This window comes from Aptenodytes patagonicus, chromosome 1 (genome assembly GCF_965638725.1).
Source record: "Aptenodytes patagonicus chromosome 1, bAptPat1.pri.cur, whole genome shotgun sequence".
NCBI classification, from domain to species: domain Eukaryota; kingdom Metazoa; phylum Chordata; class Aves; order Sphenisciformes; family Spheniscidae; genus Aptenodytes; species Aptenodytes patagonicus.
The window spans coordinates 131,662,017-131,677,735 of NC_134949.1; the positions used below are offsets into that span (position 1 = coordinate 131,662,017).

The window sequence follows — 15,719 nt, forward strand, 5'->3', positions numbered from 1 at the left end:
CCCGACGCAGGTGTATGACCTTGCCCTTGGCCTTGTTGACCCTCCTGAGCGTCACACAGGCCCACTTCTCGAGCTTGTCCAGATCCCTCTGGATGGCATCCCGTCCCTCAGGTGTGTCGACCGCACCACTCAGCTTGGTGTCATCTGCAAACTTGCTGAGGGTGCACTCGATCCCACTGTCTATGTCATTGATGAAGATATTAAACAGTATCGGTCCCAATACGGATCCCTGAGGGACACCCCTCGTCACTGATTTCCATCTGGACATTGAGCCATTGACCACTACCCTCTGGATGTGACCGTCCAACAGATTCCTCACCCGCCGGGCAGTCCATCCATCAAATCCGTGAAGCTACCTTTGAGCATATAATGAACAAATGTTGCTTTTCTAAGACTCCCTGGTAGCATTTGACTTCAGTTATGTTTTATTTGCCTCTTTTTCTTTTTTTTTTTTTTTTTTAAGAGTAACATCCTTCTAGCATAATATAATTATCAAACCTAACCGTGAGGCCATTTTATTAAGATTGATCTCTCCTGAAATGAAATTAAACTAGAAGGTTTAATGCAGCCTTCTGCATAAGTGTGTGACTGAGGGAAGAAAGTTAAGCCTTGAGGATTGTAAATGGGATGGGTGTGTGCAGGTATGTGTACAGCAAGCTTGATCAGCTCCTGGCTGGTAAAGTCACGGCAGCTTCCTGAGCTGGTTGTGACCAGTGTGGTGCCGTCCCTCCCCCTTACCGCTGCTCCCTTTTCCAGGTTCCACGTGAGCCTTGCTATTTAGCTTTAGTTGTGTCTGCTCATAAGATGTATAGTTCAGCTAGTCAGGGAGCACAGCACGTCCTCTCTGCCATGTGATCTGTTACCACACATCTATCCCACTCAAAGCTGGAGAAACAAAAAATACCATTGAATGTAGGTATTTTCAAATCAAATTGTTCTGGGACTCTCATAAAATGATATTAATTCTCCGTTTCAAATTAAAATAGCTCCACTATGACTAATTTTCCCAAACCCTTAATAAGATACAGTTGCATAAGTTCCCTTTGGGAGACCATTTCACATATATTCTAATGATCTCGAATGGGAAAATTTCTTACTGTATAATATCGTAAAATAAGTCACCTCCTCAAATTAGTTTTTCATCACACATATGAGGCAAGAATTAAACCTGCAACATATATTTCTTTCGGCTTTGAAACTCTCCAGAACATACTGAAATACTGAGGGACAGTCATTTAGATAAAATAGTAATGATATCTAGTATTTGCAAGAAGTTGTGTAGATTTAAAATTCTTACTCGGAGGCACATAATGCAAGAAACAAAACCTGATTATTTAAAGCTGGTATATCAAATCTTCCAGAATAATATTAGTGCTGTTTAAAGGAACCATGTACATACTAGATTTTTTTATTAGATTTTGTATTATCAAATAGAAATCTGCATTTTTAACTGGAGAGATTTTTCACTCCAATTTAAAAATCCTGTTTTTACAATCTCTATGTATTTTATCTTCCCTAAATACTTGATTACAATACAAAAATGTATGACAGGAATATTTTAACTATTGCATTTATTATCTTATAGCAGTAGAATGAGACACTGTGATGTAAAAAAATAACAGAAACAATCAAGACAATGCATTGATAATTGTGCTGGAAGGAAAGATACTATTATTGTCTGCCATATTTTATAATCTTTGAAAAATGTGTTTGCTTGTATTTCTTATTACTGATTTTTAGTTCCAGTAAGTAGAAAAACACTTCTGGCAGAAAAAATAGTTAATTTCCTTGGACTCACTCAAAATGTATTTTTTATTACCATAAATTATAATTGGATGGCTGACACCTGGAGGGGAAGTTTTACTTAGTTTTTCATTAGTTTTGAACTGAGGAAATACTCATACATATCTGGCAGTCTGTTTTATAAAGCTAATGCCCCGGCTAACGTAACACCTGGTGTCTATTTGTTTTAGGTGTAATTTCATTTGTTGCTGAAGATGGAGACCAACAGCAGTCTCGACATAACAGCTCATCAGAGAAGACAGATGGTGAACAGGCCCTTCAGAAATTGTCAACAGAGACACCACAAACTGTTGATGCAGCAAACATGGGTATGTTTGTTATTATGGATAAGTTCATTGTGAGTTTGTAGAAACTTATAATTTCTTTTTAAATTAAATGTATATTTAGTATGCCAGGCCACATGCCTGCGCACAGTGTTAAGTCAAATGTTTATTCCAGGCGTATATGAAACTTCTCCTTTTCTGAAACATTTTTATGAAATCTTAAGCTGAGCTTGTTTTTTCTTTTTCTCTTTTTTGCAACAATGTCACCGAACGTCACTTTTTGTTGGAAAGGGGCAGCATTTGTTAAATGCTTTCTTTTAAAAGTATCCAATAATATTAATAGTGCTGATGTCAAAGCAGGCCATCACATTGCTCCACTTCATTCCACTGTGGAAAAATTTTTTTGTCAGTCACAGATGCTCCTTCGGTTAGTTACAGTGAAATTGAGAGGAGAAAATTCCAGAATACCTTGTTACTTTCAGATTGCCACCTCATAGTTTATTCTAAACAGCTTCTGCATTATTTTTGAGATTTTTAAGTTTTCCAGAGGAATACTTTTGTGATTACAAATATGCACACCAAATAGACAAAGGTGGTTTTTTTTCTCTGTTTTTAAATGTATTTCTCCATTTTCTTCTTTACATTTGCAAATAAAGCTTTGCCTATAGAACTGTGATTTTTATGCTTTTAATACCTAATTTGGAATGTATTTAAGTTATCAAGCATTACATTAGGTAGCTAAAGCATATTTTTCGCAAGGAAAGCTATCAAGGAGAGTTCTTCTTAACCTGAAAAAGATGTTGTTTTAATCAACATTCAGTTTTTAGGAAATCGGGAAGAGCTTGCAACTGGAGATCTCTATCTTCTTTACAACTCTAATTTCACTTTAACAGAATTTATCTAGTTCTTAAAAGAATTAAAAGCTAATTTTATTATTAATAAATAATAAATAGAGTTAATCCAATGTGAATATCAGAAAGTCTGTTCTTTTATAGTTTATTAATATCTGTATTTAATAACATGTAGAGACTCAGAGATTAGTATCCCATCTCCGATATGAAGTGATCCCAAGAATTTACAATCTGTATAGACAGGACAGGGGCAGGAAGAAGACAAAAGCTCAGAGAAATGAAGTGACTGTCCCTGATCATACCGGTAGCTTAATGTCGGGGAGTATTAAAAAAAAAAAATTTTTTTCTCACAAGCCAGAGCCCTGTCAATGGATATACATTGTTTCTCTAATCTACCAGTTTCGTTACCCCATTCTTTTTTGCTAAATTTTTTTGTGTGAATTTTGAAACACTTTTTTTACACAGCTCAGACTCCTGGTGTACGTAGCTTTGTTGTGTGCACTCCACTTCTTTTTAACAGCTGTATTTAAAACTAACAAAATATAGTAAAATGTTTTCTGTGATTATTATAGATCTTACACAAAATAAGATCTTCTAAAATGTTATTTTGCGCAAACAGTTGATAATACAATGTGAGTTTAAAATAGAAAAGGAATAGAAGTGGAAGAGAATGATGTAGCTGGACATGGGAAAATGCTGTTTTCAAAAGAAGATTTCAAAAAGGATTTTCAAAGCCAAAGGAAAAAAATGTAAACTAACCCCAAAAAGAAATAAAGAGTTTTGTGAGGACAGTACAGAATCAGTTCTCCTGTCTGGTATGTTTAAGGGGAACACTAGTAATGTTGAACAGTAGTGTGTTTTTAAATTCTGGCATGAAGAAAGCTAGAAATAGGAGAAAGTCCTTAAGAAGGCAGTTAGAAAGAAAGGAAATAATCAGTATTGAGCTTTCACTGCTTTTCAAGGTTCAAGAATATTTCCTTGCGTTCTACTCCTACAGCTAGCTTTTTTATTTGAATTTTCATGTACAGCAACATGGAAGTTGGTTGACATTAAAACTCACACCACACATCATTTTAAGTTTACAGAAGAAGGATTTTAACAGATTAAATTAAGGTGATATATGCAGACAGTGTGGTAGAGATGAGAATTAGCAGATTTCGAGATTTTAGGAGGAATTAATCGTAAAAGAAATATCAAGAATGGTGCCAAGTACAGGGAGATATTGGAGATAATCTTCAAATCTCTACTGAAAGCCTCCAAATGTTCGTGAATTTAATTATGCTTCTATTGTCCAAACTAAACACTTCTGCTTATGAGAAGTTTAGGCTTTGCAAAGTTAGGAATCATCAGTCCGAAACTGGTAGAGGCTGTAATTGAAAGTAACTGAAAATAGAAAGTTAAGTAAAAAAATAGAAGGTTAAGTGGATTTCTCAGTACTGTCCCTATCAGTGATATGAGTTGAGGTCATTGTTCCTAGGTAGAAAATCCAGTGCAAGTTCACTGTTTGCTATTATTTCTACTGATAAGCCTTTTGCTCAGTTTGGTTCCCCATTCGCAATGTGAGACTGGCTGATCTACTTATTTATTTGGAATGTGTTTTTCAAATATGTTGGTGGGTGATTAGTCTCATAACTTGCTGAGAGGGGCCAGGTAATCAGCTCCAACTTAGCTCCCTTTTTCACTGCACACTAATTTACATGGATATATCACTCCAGCCCACAGGGTCCCATTGGTAGTTGGAGCAATCTGCACAGCTTATTCATATATGGCTGCGTCAAGTTACTGCATCTTATCTTTCAGTTATGATCTTTTGCTATTTTTGTGCTACTGTAGAGTTATATCTGTGTCTTATTGTAACCTACATGTTTCTAGTTGTACTAACTCAAGTTTCATGACTGCTAGCAATGTTTAGGGCATCATTAGGATTGCTTTCTAAAGTGGACCTAAAGTAGGACATGAAATGACTCTTCCCTAATACAGTATCGCTTAATAATAGGATTTTTTTTCTTCAATACAGAAGATATATCCTTACAATGCCCCTATCCTAGGAACAGCAAGCTTCTGTCTCACCTTTAAATCAACGAACTGCTTCTAGTCATTTCACAAAACATTATCTTCCATCACAACCATTCATTTGTACTAGACATCTATAACTTTTACAACTGGGGAAAGTATCTGCTGAAAATGGCTAAATAGAGATGTAACGTAACAAGGTGTAATCTAACATCTATGATAGTAGTAGTCTTTTTCTGAACTTACTTCAAAGAGGAACTAACAGAGTTGTAGCTTTATCCTACACAGTTTTCTTTTACAACTATATTGTTACCGTAGTTTTTCATAAAAATTAATATTACGTGGCTTTTCAGAGTAGAATGACTGATGGACATTGCTGAGATTTAGGATTTCATAACTGTAAGGTGCACACCACTAGTAGAATGCAAACCACTTGCATTTGACCAGATGCATCACACACTGAAGAAGTGCATCTCAGAGCTGAGAATCCCCAGGGCTACTGTTACCGATCTGGGGTAACAGGAAATAGTGGACTTCTGATGTAGAGAAAATTAATATACAGACTTGAATCGGTAGAGGCCAAAACAAGTGTAGGTTGTCCATAGCTGAATAAGGTTAGAAAAAAATCTCTGATGATATACACATGTACACAAACATTCTTGTTTGCTGTCACTCAGTGAAAATTATTCCTTTTAAACATACTAGAAACTACTACCTTGTTATACACACCTTAACATTCAATATCATCTTCAGGTACACACACATATGCATTATGTAAGTACGTATATGTGTATTTACCTTTTTTTCCTTTTTTTTTTTCTTCTCCAAATTACATTGTAGGTATGACTGTAGAAGAAGGTGATAGTTTCTACAATAGTTTTCATATATTTTTTTCATAATTTCTACCAAAATCACTCATTATGCTCTTCCAAAAAGCTAATGATTCTGTGATTTGTTCATGATTTTTTTTCTCCTTCAGATGTAGTTAAGAAAAAGCACATTTAGTGCTTGCAGTGAAAACCATTGATACAGCAATCCTTATGACAGATCCTTTTTATGCTGCATTATACCAGGGGGAAAAAAAGGAGACAAACCAAAACCCAAACAGAAAAATGTCTGCAGCGCAGATGTAGTGACAGGGGCTTGCCCCTTTCTAAACTGACGTGGGTTTTTAGTTCTTTCCAAAGCATATATCTGTCTTTCGAGAGAAGAGGTCCTAGGATTTTTTCTCATGGGAACCAAAAGTAAAACAAGGCTAAGTGGTTGCTAAGACTGAAAGTAGGATGCAGCTGGTCTTTCATGTAAGATTTATCTTTAGATATTCCTATACACTAAAGTGCTAAAATCATAAATAAATATTAGTCATTAATGACATTTGTTTCACAGTCTGACTAAATGCTGTGAAGCCTCCTACACTTGTCAAAATTTCCTCTCAAAGTAGAGGAAATTTTTGTACTCCACTCTGGAGTCCATGGTAACGTCTTAAACTGAACTGCCCTTGGACAATTGCCCCCTTGTTGCGCTCTTTGCTGTGTAGCATGTGGGCAATAGGAAGGATGCTTTGCTCAGCTTCTGCTAGACCAGCTCAGCCATCCTCAGGAATCTGATCCCACAGCTCCTCTGTAAAGAAGAGTCGAGAGCCTGAAGTTGGTGCAGTTGGTGCAATGGCTAAGACTTGCACTGCAACTGCAAATCCCCCTCTCCTCTTCCAGAATCCCTCACTCTATCTCTTCAGCAGCAAGCCTCAGCACAGAGCTGGCACTTAAGCAACAGCTTTTAATGTTCCTGTCAGTGGTGATGTCTCACAGAGCTGAGCGCTACAGATGCAGAATGTTTGTTTGTACAACACGGGAATTCTGCATGTGGTGGTGTCTTATTCTGGCTGCCCTAAGCATTGCCTTTATCAAAAGATTATACTTCCCATTGTGTTCGTCTTATGGAATGCATTTACATTTTTATGCCATTGCCAAGTTGAATTTCTTTGTACTTGAAAGGCATAACATCAAAAAGATACGCTACTTGTGAATAAGCCATGATAAAAAAGCATATTCAAAGTGGTTAGGCCAGACATTCATTTTGGCAAAGCCTGTTTTAATTATCTTTTTAAAGCTAATTTATCCTTCAACCAGGCCTTCAATGACAGGTGACATTTTCTAGTCTAAGTTGTCATTGTAGTGCTCATGGTATGTCTCTGACAGTTAAGTGTCTTTCCACTTGTCTTTAAAAACAACTGCTTCCGAGCGGGTTCATTGAGGAACTGACGCCTTTGAAAGGTAATGATACTTGCACATGTGGTCCTCCCGGACTTTCAGGCTTGAAATCAATCCCTGAGAGCTGAACATCTGTGGTCGCACACTGGAGTATTCACATAAGGAAGAGAATAAAATAATTTCTTTGTTCTAGCAACTGTCAAAGGTGATTAAGAGGAAAACAGTACTCAGGATGGCGACAATTTAAAAAAAGACTTTGCATTTATTCATGATAATTTTTTAAAAAGATCGTAAGAACTGAGTATACAATGGTAAATGTTAGGATTTATTCAGTATTAATGCAGTAATATGTTTAATATAACTAATACATTAAAGGTATAATTGATATATCTCATATGCATGTTTATTTCTGGAATTACTATCTCTTTAACAGGAATATTCTTAAAAATCATTTTGAGTTATCTACCTCATAAATTTTGATTGTGTAGTTAAGCTATTTTTCAGTCTAATCTGCACACTGTATATTCAAGCATATTGTGCTCCACCTTCAGATTAGTTTGTTTTAATTGAGTCTCCCTCTCCAGGAAAAAAAAAAGTTACAGAAGAAATATCCAAAGAAAATAATCCCCATGTAAACTGCATGCATATTTGAAAATGTAAAATACCAACCAGGGCTTGCTTTTTTTTTTGATAGCATTTTAGCATTTGCAGCTATACTTATGCTAGTGCATACAAGCTTTTGGGGATGGCTTAGCATATGTAGAACAGTAAGGATTAGACTGTTTTATGCTTTTTTCCTTTGTCAAAAAGAATGTTCAATTATTGTTAGCTTTCTCGGTAGGTGCCCTTCTGTAGTACTGCAGTCTGCTAAGCATTATGCATTTTCCTGTGCCCTTTTGAGACTCAGAACAGCTTGATTCCCCTAATAAACTAACATGTTGTTTTGAAACAATTCAGATGTAGCAACGCTTCAAGGACCTATGGCCCACGTGGAGTTTTGTGGGGCGTGGTATGTGTGCAATTAAAAATCTGTGCAAACGAAGTGTGGTAGCCCATTTAAAATTAATAACAAAAGCAATCTGTAATTGCTCACAGTGTAAGGCTGCTGGTGAACTTTAGGTTACATCATCCGTCATGCAGCAGGTGTTTTAATATTGCTGTGCTGAGAAGGCTAGTAATGTATGCATTTGCCCTAACCGCAAATAAGTCACTCCAGTTGTAAACCTGTACATGTGTATATTTTTGGATGTCATAGCATGTAGGATTGCATTTGCATGTAAACAGTTTACATTTTCTTACCTAATTAAAAATGTCTGTGATACACATTTTGCTTGTTCTGACAGTCTGTATAAAATATAAACTATATCACTGAGAAACACATTCATTCTGTCATGTCTGGCAGATCTCAAGTATTTATGTATATATGGAATTTTGTCAATTAGTAGCCCATTTAATAAAAAAATTATAAAAAAATATTCTGAAAGAAAAAAAATCCTGAGCAAAAATAATGGGTGTAGGTGTCATGGCTAAATGGCTAGATGTACTCTGGACTTCTGCCCGTCCCTCTCAAGTTCACCTGTGAAATGACAGGTGTGACTTGCACCTTGCTGAATTGAAACAGCACAGCAGAACCACACTTAAATTTCTTGCCCTTCTAATCTGCCCTTCAGCGATAGGGCTAACGTAATAGGTTCAAGCGTAAACCCTTACTAGTAGTCTATGACAGAACACATTCAGAGTGATATAAAAAATAACATTTTTGAAACAAAATAGTAAACGAGCTAGCAACAGAGCAGTAGTTTCTTTACAGCCGATGCCCTTGCTATTAGGTTTGAGTGTTTGAGATGCTCTTTATCTAGGTCATCATTTTGCCTTTCCTACTTTGTCATGCTTACAAACAATTCTTATTTTACCCCTTAGCAAGTAATGAATTATAAACACACAGAGAGCACATAATAGTCATGAAAAAGAACACTAATATTTACCAGTTCCTCACGATCGTATAAGAATGTCTGGGGCAGAAGATAATGGGGTGAGGAGAGGACAGAGAGAAGGTCCCTATCAGTCTCCTCTGTTCATGCTGTTTCAATTGCTATGACCTGTGAAAATATGCACTGATCCAGAAAACAAGAAAAAGTCAAACTTTATAGCCTAATACTAGGGACAGTTCATAACAAGTGGAGTTTAAATCAAATATGTGATTTTTTTACAGTCTTTTACAGTGTGGGTTTTTTTATCTGAATAATTACTTGAATCTATTACATGAATCTAAATATTATGACATATTCAAATTACAGTAACATCAACAAGATTGTCCAAGAGCAATTGCTTATAATACCCTATTGCATAAAGGTATGAACAATTTCCTTCAAGGTGTATGTTCAGTCCCTCAAGCAGAGAAAAGCATTGCATATACATTCTCAAAGCCTGGCAGGACAATCCAACAGTTAAGCTATTGTATAAATAGATTCACAAATCCAGAGCAAAGTTTTTATATATGTATTTCTTTGTTGCAAGTTTCTGAAAACTAAGCAGTTCAGAAATATCAATTAAAACATTAGATTGAGTCGGAATTATGTTTTTAAGATGACAGGGAGCATATTAATTTCCAACAGGAGAAAATAAAACACATTTCTTCATCCAATCTAATTTATTTTGTTCATTTTACCATCAGGCTCCCCCACAAGTATTATTATTATAATTCTATTACAAGTAGTGCTATACCTTCATAACTAGACAAATTTGCATCATGTACTACTGCCATTGTCTGCCTTTGAAGCTGTAACTAAGTTGTTCCTGAAGACTATTTGTGATTAGGTAATTCTAGTTGTGTGAGTCATGTTTTTTGTTAGCAAAAAACTATAAGTTCACCTCATTGTTTTTTCATAGATGAATTTCTCTCATATCTTAGATCCTCTTGTCTGCTCAGTAGCCTGCTGTTGGAATTTGCTACGGGCTTCTATTTCTATAGCAGCTGCAAAATAAATGGCCTGTATAGAATTCTGGCTTTTAATTTATCCCAGACACTGGACATTCCTGCATTCTCATACATTCAGTTACGAGTTAGGTTTGCCTAACTAACCAGGAAGGGACAACTCTGATATTTTTACTGAGTAGGCAATAGATATTTCTTGTCCGTTGCACTGATTTATTTGTTATGGTGTCTACTGTCTCTCGCAAAATATTTCCTTTGCTTTCTCTGTGGGCACAGTAGAGTCCCAATTGTTCTTGACATACTTAGGAAATTATAAATATTAGGGAACTACTATTTCCCACTGTGGCAAAAGACAGATGGCATTTTATACATTGTCAACAGAGAGTGAGAGTATGTGTGTGCAAGAAGCGTAACTGAGAGATTTGGATGCACTTTCAAGGCATTATTTATTTCTGTATATGGCATTTGGCACTGATTTTGTAGTAGAACTTTCTCTGTGAAAGGCAATTTTTTGATTAAGTAAAAAGAAGCTCACCGAGTAACCTTGTTCTTTTGGTATAGTTTTTCCCTGTTTATATTTCTGTAATATAACTCATTAAACATTCCTACCGAAAATTCAGATATTCACGAGTCACTGCTCCTTTCACCCTCAAATATACATTTCAGTAATGAGAAAAGGTTCAGAGCGGGTATGTTACTGGTTTGTGTTGATTACTAGTACCGGATAAAACTATCACTGATACCAAGAAGGAACAGTTGTCAGAAAAGTCTCAACCATTGCAGTCATAGACTGGAGCATCCTCAGTTGCTGTGTGACGTTAGCATTATCACACTGAGAGTTAACCTGAATTCAGAAGCTCTTGTGGCCTTTTTGAGGGGTATCCTACCGAAGTCTTTGGCCTTTAGGATACTTGATTTTCATAAGAAGCTAAGAATTTCTTCATTTGTACTGTATTCTCTGCCTGTAGGTCCTTGCTGTTCACTGTAGGTTGATCCAGAGTCTTGCGCTCCCTCAGAAGCAATTGCAGGTTAAATTCAGCTATTTATTCATGGTCAAATAAAAAGTCGTCTTTGAAAAGCTACTCACCATTGAGATGTTGTTTTGCCACTTAGAATGTAATGTATCTCTCATACAAGTCCTTTATCTCTTCTTCCTGGAGAAATCATTATATTTAAAGCAAACTGTATCATCTGACCAAGAAGGCCAACAGCATCCTGGCCTGTATCAGAAAGAGTGTGGCCAGCAGGAGTAGGGAAGTGATGGTGCCCCTGTACTCGGCACTGGTGAGGCCGCACCTCGAACACTATGTTCAGTTTTGGGCCCCTCACTACAAGAAGGACGTTGAGGTGCTGGCGCGTGTCCAAAGAAGAGCAACGAAGCTGGTGAAGGGTCTGGAGAACAAGTCTTATGAGGAGCGGCTGAGGGAACTGGGGCTGTTTAGCCTGGAGAAAAGGAGGCTGAGGGGAGACCTCATCGCTCTCTACAACTGCCTGAAAGGAGGTTGTAGCGAGGTGGGTGTTGCCTCTTTTCCCAAGTAACAAGCGATAGGACGAGAGGAAATGGCCTCAAATTGCGCCAGGGGAGGTTTAACTTGGACATGAGGAAAAATTTCTTCACCGAAAGGGTTGTCAAGCATTGGAACAGGGTGCCCAGGGAAATGGTGGAGTCACCTTCCTTGGAGGTATTTAAAAGACATGTAGATGTGGTGCTTAGGGACATGGTTTAGTGGTGGACTTGGCAGGGTCAGGTTTATGGTCGGACTCGATGATCTTAAAGGTCTTTTCCAACCTAAATGATTCTATGATTCTGTGATCTCTCTGGGAGACTCCTGCATTTTGTGGTGCTCTTGGATTACATGCAGTTTCCCTTATTCTAAGTGAAAGTAATCTAGGATGCCAAATTTTTAAACTAAGGAAAAACTGTACATGCTATTTCTTACGGAAGAAAGGCTTTGAAAGGCTGATTATCCACATTTTTTAAAATTGGGGTATTTGTATTAATTCCCTCCAAAACAGTGTTAAGTATTTGTAAGAAAGCTACTAATGTGACCCACTAAGTGAGGAGTACTTTTTCTAGCAAATAGAAAAAGCCATGTGTGACACTGTTAAGTTATGCTAGTTCTTGAACATGCATTTTATTTCATTTGTCAAGTATAACTCTTCCAGGTTTTCAAAGCTGCTGCTGTAGTCATGTGCAAATCTGGTTGACGTGGGAATTGAGTGGCTAGGACATGTTAGGTGCAGACTGGGTTTCCAGATTGTTTAAGCATCAGACACTGGTAAACCTCTCTTGTATATATATACACACAACAAAATAATTTTCAGAGATGATAAACTTTGCAAAATTTGAGTGGATTTTCACAGAAAGAGTAAAAAACATGTTGCTATATGTAAGGTGACTCCTTCAAAAAATGTCATTCCCTGCTCTAAATGATGTGCTACAGCTTCTCAGCAAAATATCTAAAAACTGTTACTGTAAGAAAAATGTGTATTTTCTTAGAGTAGATGTTACTGGATTCCTTTGGCTAGAAAATTCCAGAAAAGCAACCCAGGGAAGACAACTGGCTTGGACAATTTTCAATTGGAAAGTTAGTTTAGCAAAGATATTAGCAAATGTCAATGAGTTTTAAAATGGAAACAAGTAGGCTAAATTAATAACCTTTTACTTTCCCCCTTATTAACTCTTGTCCTAAATCTCATTTGCTGCTGGTATTGCAAAAACTCAAGATTCTATGTCTTTTTAATTTGTGAGCCCTGCCGTTTGTACTTAAGAGGAGATAAAAATGCAAACAGCATTGTGAAGTGTCAAATTAAATTTACAGTATGAATTCTGGTGATTGTTCATTTAATATACCTTAATGAAATCATAGTAGTATAAATATGCAAAAATAATTTGAATGCTATTATAATATTAGCAGAAAGGATTGGAATAGTGCTATTATCTCCAGTTTTTACTTCTTTTGTGCACAAAAAAATATTTCATATATATTATTGCAATATTTACATTTGCTAATATGCCACTGATTGTAAGTTCAAACCACACAATGGTTTGCATAGGATGTGTGCATCAACAAATGTGTTAAATTTTATATTTAGGTAGTTTGTATATATGTATTAGAGATTATGCGGCAACAATCAGTCAATAGGTAAATGAGATGTCAGATACTACAATGTATCTGGCTAGTGGTCACTTTGCTTTTCTGTGAGCTGAGGAAATACTTTAGAAGATACTTTGTGGTGTCATTATCTGTCTGTTAAATATCACACCAGTTCACATCCAAAATTTGAACTGATTTGCAGTGAACTGGCACATCCTTTTCCTTTACCTTGAAGTATCTGTCAGACTTCATAGTTCTGTTTACAAAATATTAGTTTGACTGTCTATAGTAACTTTACCTATCCACAAATATTTTTTCTCTTGACAAATGCAGTGGGGTTTTTTCAGGCGAGATTTTTTGAGAGATATTTTGAGTCCTGAGCACATGCTTGTTTATCTGTAATGAAAGGTCCTTGCTTTTTCCTTTTCTGTTTTACACTGAGGTATATTTATTTTGTTCCGCTGAACTTTTGACGTGTATTTTTCCACGAAGACTAGAGAAATCTCACTCTCATGCTTCTGTTTCAACTGGTTTGCCTGATTTCCTACCAATAAATTTATGGAGAGATGTGTAACATTTTTTCTTTATTACTCCTTATAATGTCCTGTGTGTCACAGTGGGGTTTATTAAAAGCATGATTTGTAAGTGCTATGTTGTATATCTGATCTCAAGGATCTTTCAAACGATCCTCACTTCTCTATAGGTAGGTGAAGAGATGAACAGGCAAAAATGTCAGCAAGTACTACAAAGATTCCTGTGTCCTATATGTTTAGAATCTTCAGGTCAAAGTTCATTTGTTTTGAATTAATGTTCATTTGTCAGAATTAATGTTTGCATTTATACTGGAAATTGGAAATTATCCTTGAAAACAAACTTTGAAAAGCATTAATTTTACCATTTGGAGATTTATTTGTTTGTTTGTTTTTTGTATCGAGTAATACTGAATGGTGTTTACTTCTTTTTTTAAGGAAGATACACTTTTTCTTTCTAGATATGAAGATGTAGGCTGCATTCAGAGTTCCTCTTCTAGAATACACATAAACATTGTTATTACTCTTTGAAAGTGGTATGATATTGCTTTCAACTCAGTATTACTTGCTGTACAGTATGGCAATTAGTATTACATTGTTTTGAAGTGCAGAATGTGTATTTTAAAATATCATACTTTTTGCTTAGGCTTCACGTCGTAGTCACATTGTAATTGCAGTAAACCATGCCTTTTACAAAGCAGATGTTTTACAGACACAGCTAAAGAAAAAGCATCTAGCATAAATGTTTTGTATGTCACTATTATGGATACATGCAGTACTAAATAAAGAGCAGGACACAGAACCTAGCAAGATCTGACTTTTAATTTTTTTTAAAAAATGTGCACAGTGTGTATAAAACATGGGAAATGTGCATATGTAAATTACCGTCCAGTCATTTTCAATTGTCAATGCATCATGGTCCCTTATGTCCGTGTTATTTCAGACGCAGATTTCATGCATGTTTAAAAATATAGCCCCTAAGAATGAGAAACCTCATAGAAAAGTTGCAGTCCAGTAAGTACAATAACAGTAATTCCTGGGGTTTTGGGGGATTTGCAAAGGCTTTTGTGTTTTTGACAATTAGAATGAATTATAAAAACACGATTAGCATTCCTGGTAAGATATTAAAGTAAACTTGTGTTATTTAGGGAGAATGCTTCTTCATTCATAGTGTAAGTGATATATATACTAATTATTGTTGAATGTTAGAAAGAATTAGAGGATTGGTTTCACTAAACTCTCTGGATTTATCACTTATCTACACCATATTTGTCCACCAATATATTGAGAAATTAGTAAGAACAACCTGATAAAGCTCAGCATCTGTAAATATCGTAGACAATATCCATGAAATTAATGAAGGGTTGGTTTTATTTAGTGTGGAAGTACATGAACGTAAAGCTCTTCTACTTGAAGATTAATGGAATTTGACTTCCTCATTTCTTATTTTATTGAAAACCTAAATTGCTCATACAACTCTGCAACAGGTTTTGCTAAAATCTAATGAAAATATGCCCACTTCATCATCGTGGTCAGGATTCTATTTCATATAACTAATTTTGTATTTTATGGAGGTATAGCGAAATAAACATAGTTTTCCTAAAATGACTAAGGAAGATTTCCTAAAATGACCTTTACAATAAATAAGTGCCGTATTTGTGAGCAGACTTCTGAGATTTAAGAATACGTGCTGCTTTTCTGCTGCCTTTTTTTTTGACTGCTAGTTTGATCTTCTGCCTGTCACAGGACATTATGTTTCGCTAATGTACTTTAATATTTCATTCAATAACTTGTGTTTGACTGAAATAAAAGTTCAGAAAGGCATTAATTATACATTGGTATGTTGTTTCAGTACCATGAAGATTTTTACCAGTTTTAAAATCATACTGATTTCATATTTGAATTTTTCTGGCTACAGTTCATTGATGTTAAATATTATATGTCAAAGAGCTCTTGGTAGCCAAAAAGCTTAATTTATTAAAGTATTTTATGTAGTATAACAATATCACCTATTTA

General features: G+C 35.8%; 1 protein-coding gene across 1 annotated transcript in view; it reads left to right on the forward strand.

Moving 5' to 3' along the window:
* The window catches only part of CFAP47 (cilia and flagella associated protein 47), a 371,213-nt gene that overhangs the window by 212,612 nt on the left and 142,882 nt on the right, over positions 1-15,719 (forward strand). Inside the window, exon 50 of the mRNA XM_076355671.1 lies at positions 1,974-2,111. Within this exon, the coding sequence (XP_076211786.1) occupies positions 1,974-2,111 (138 nt within the window). The remainder of the gene's footprint in view (positions 1-1,973; positions 2,112-15,719) is intronic.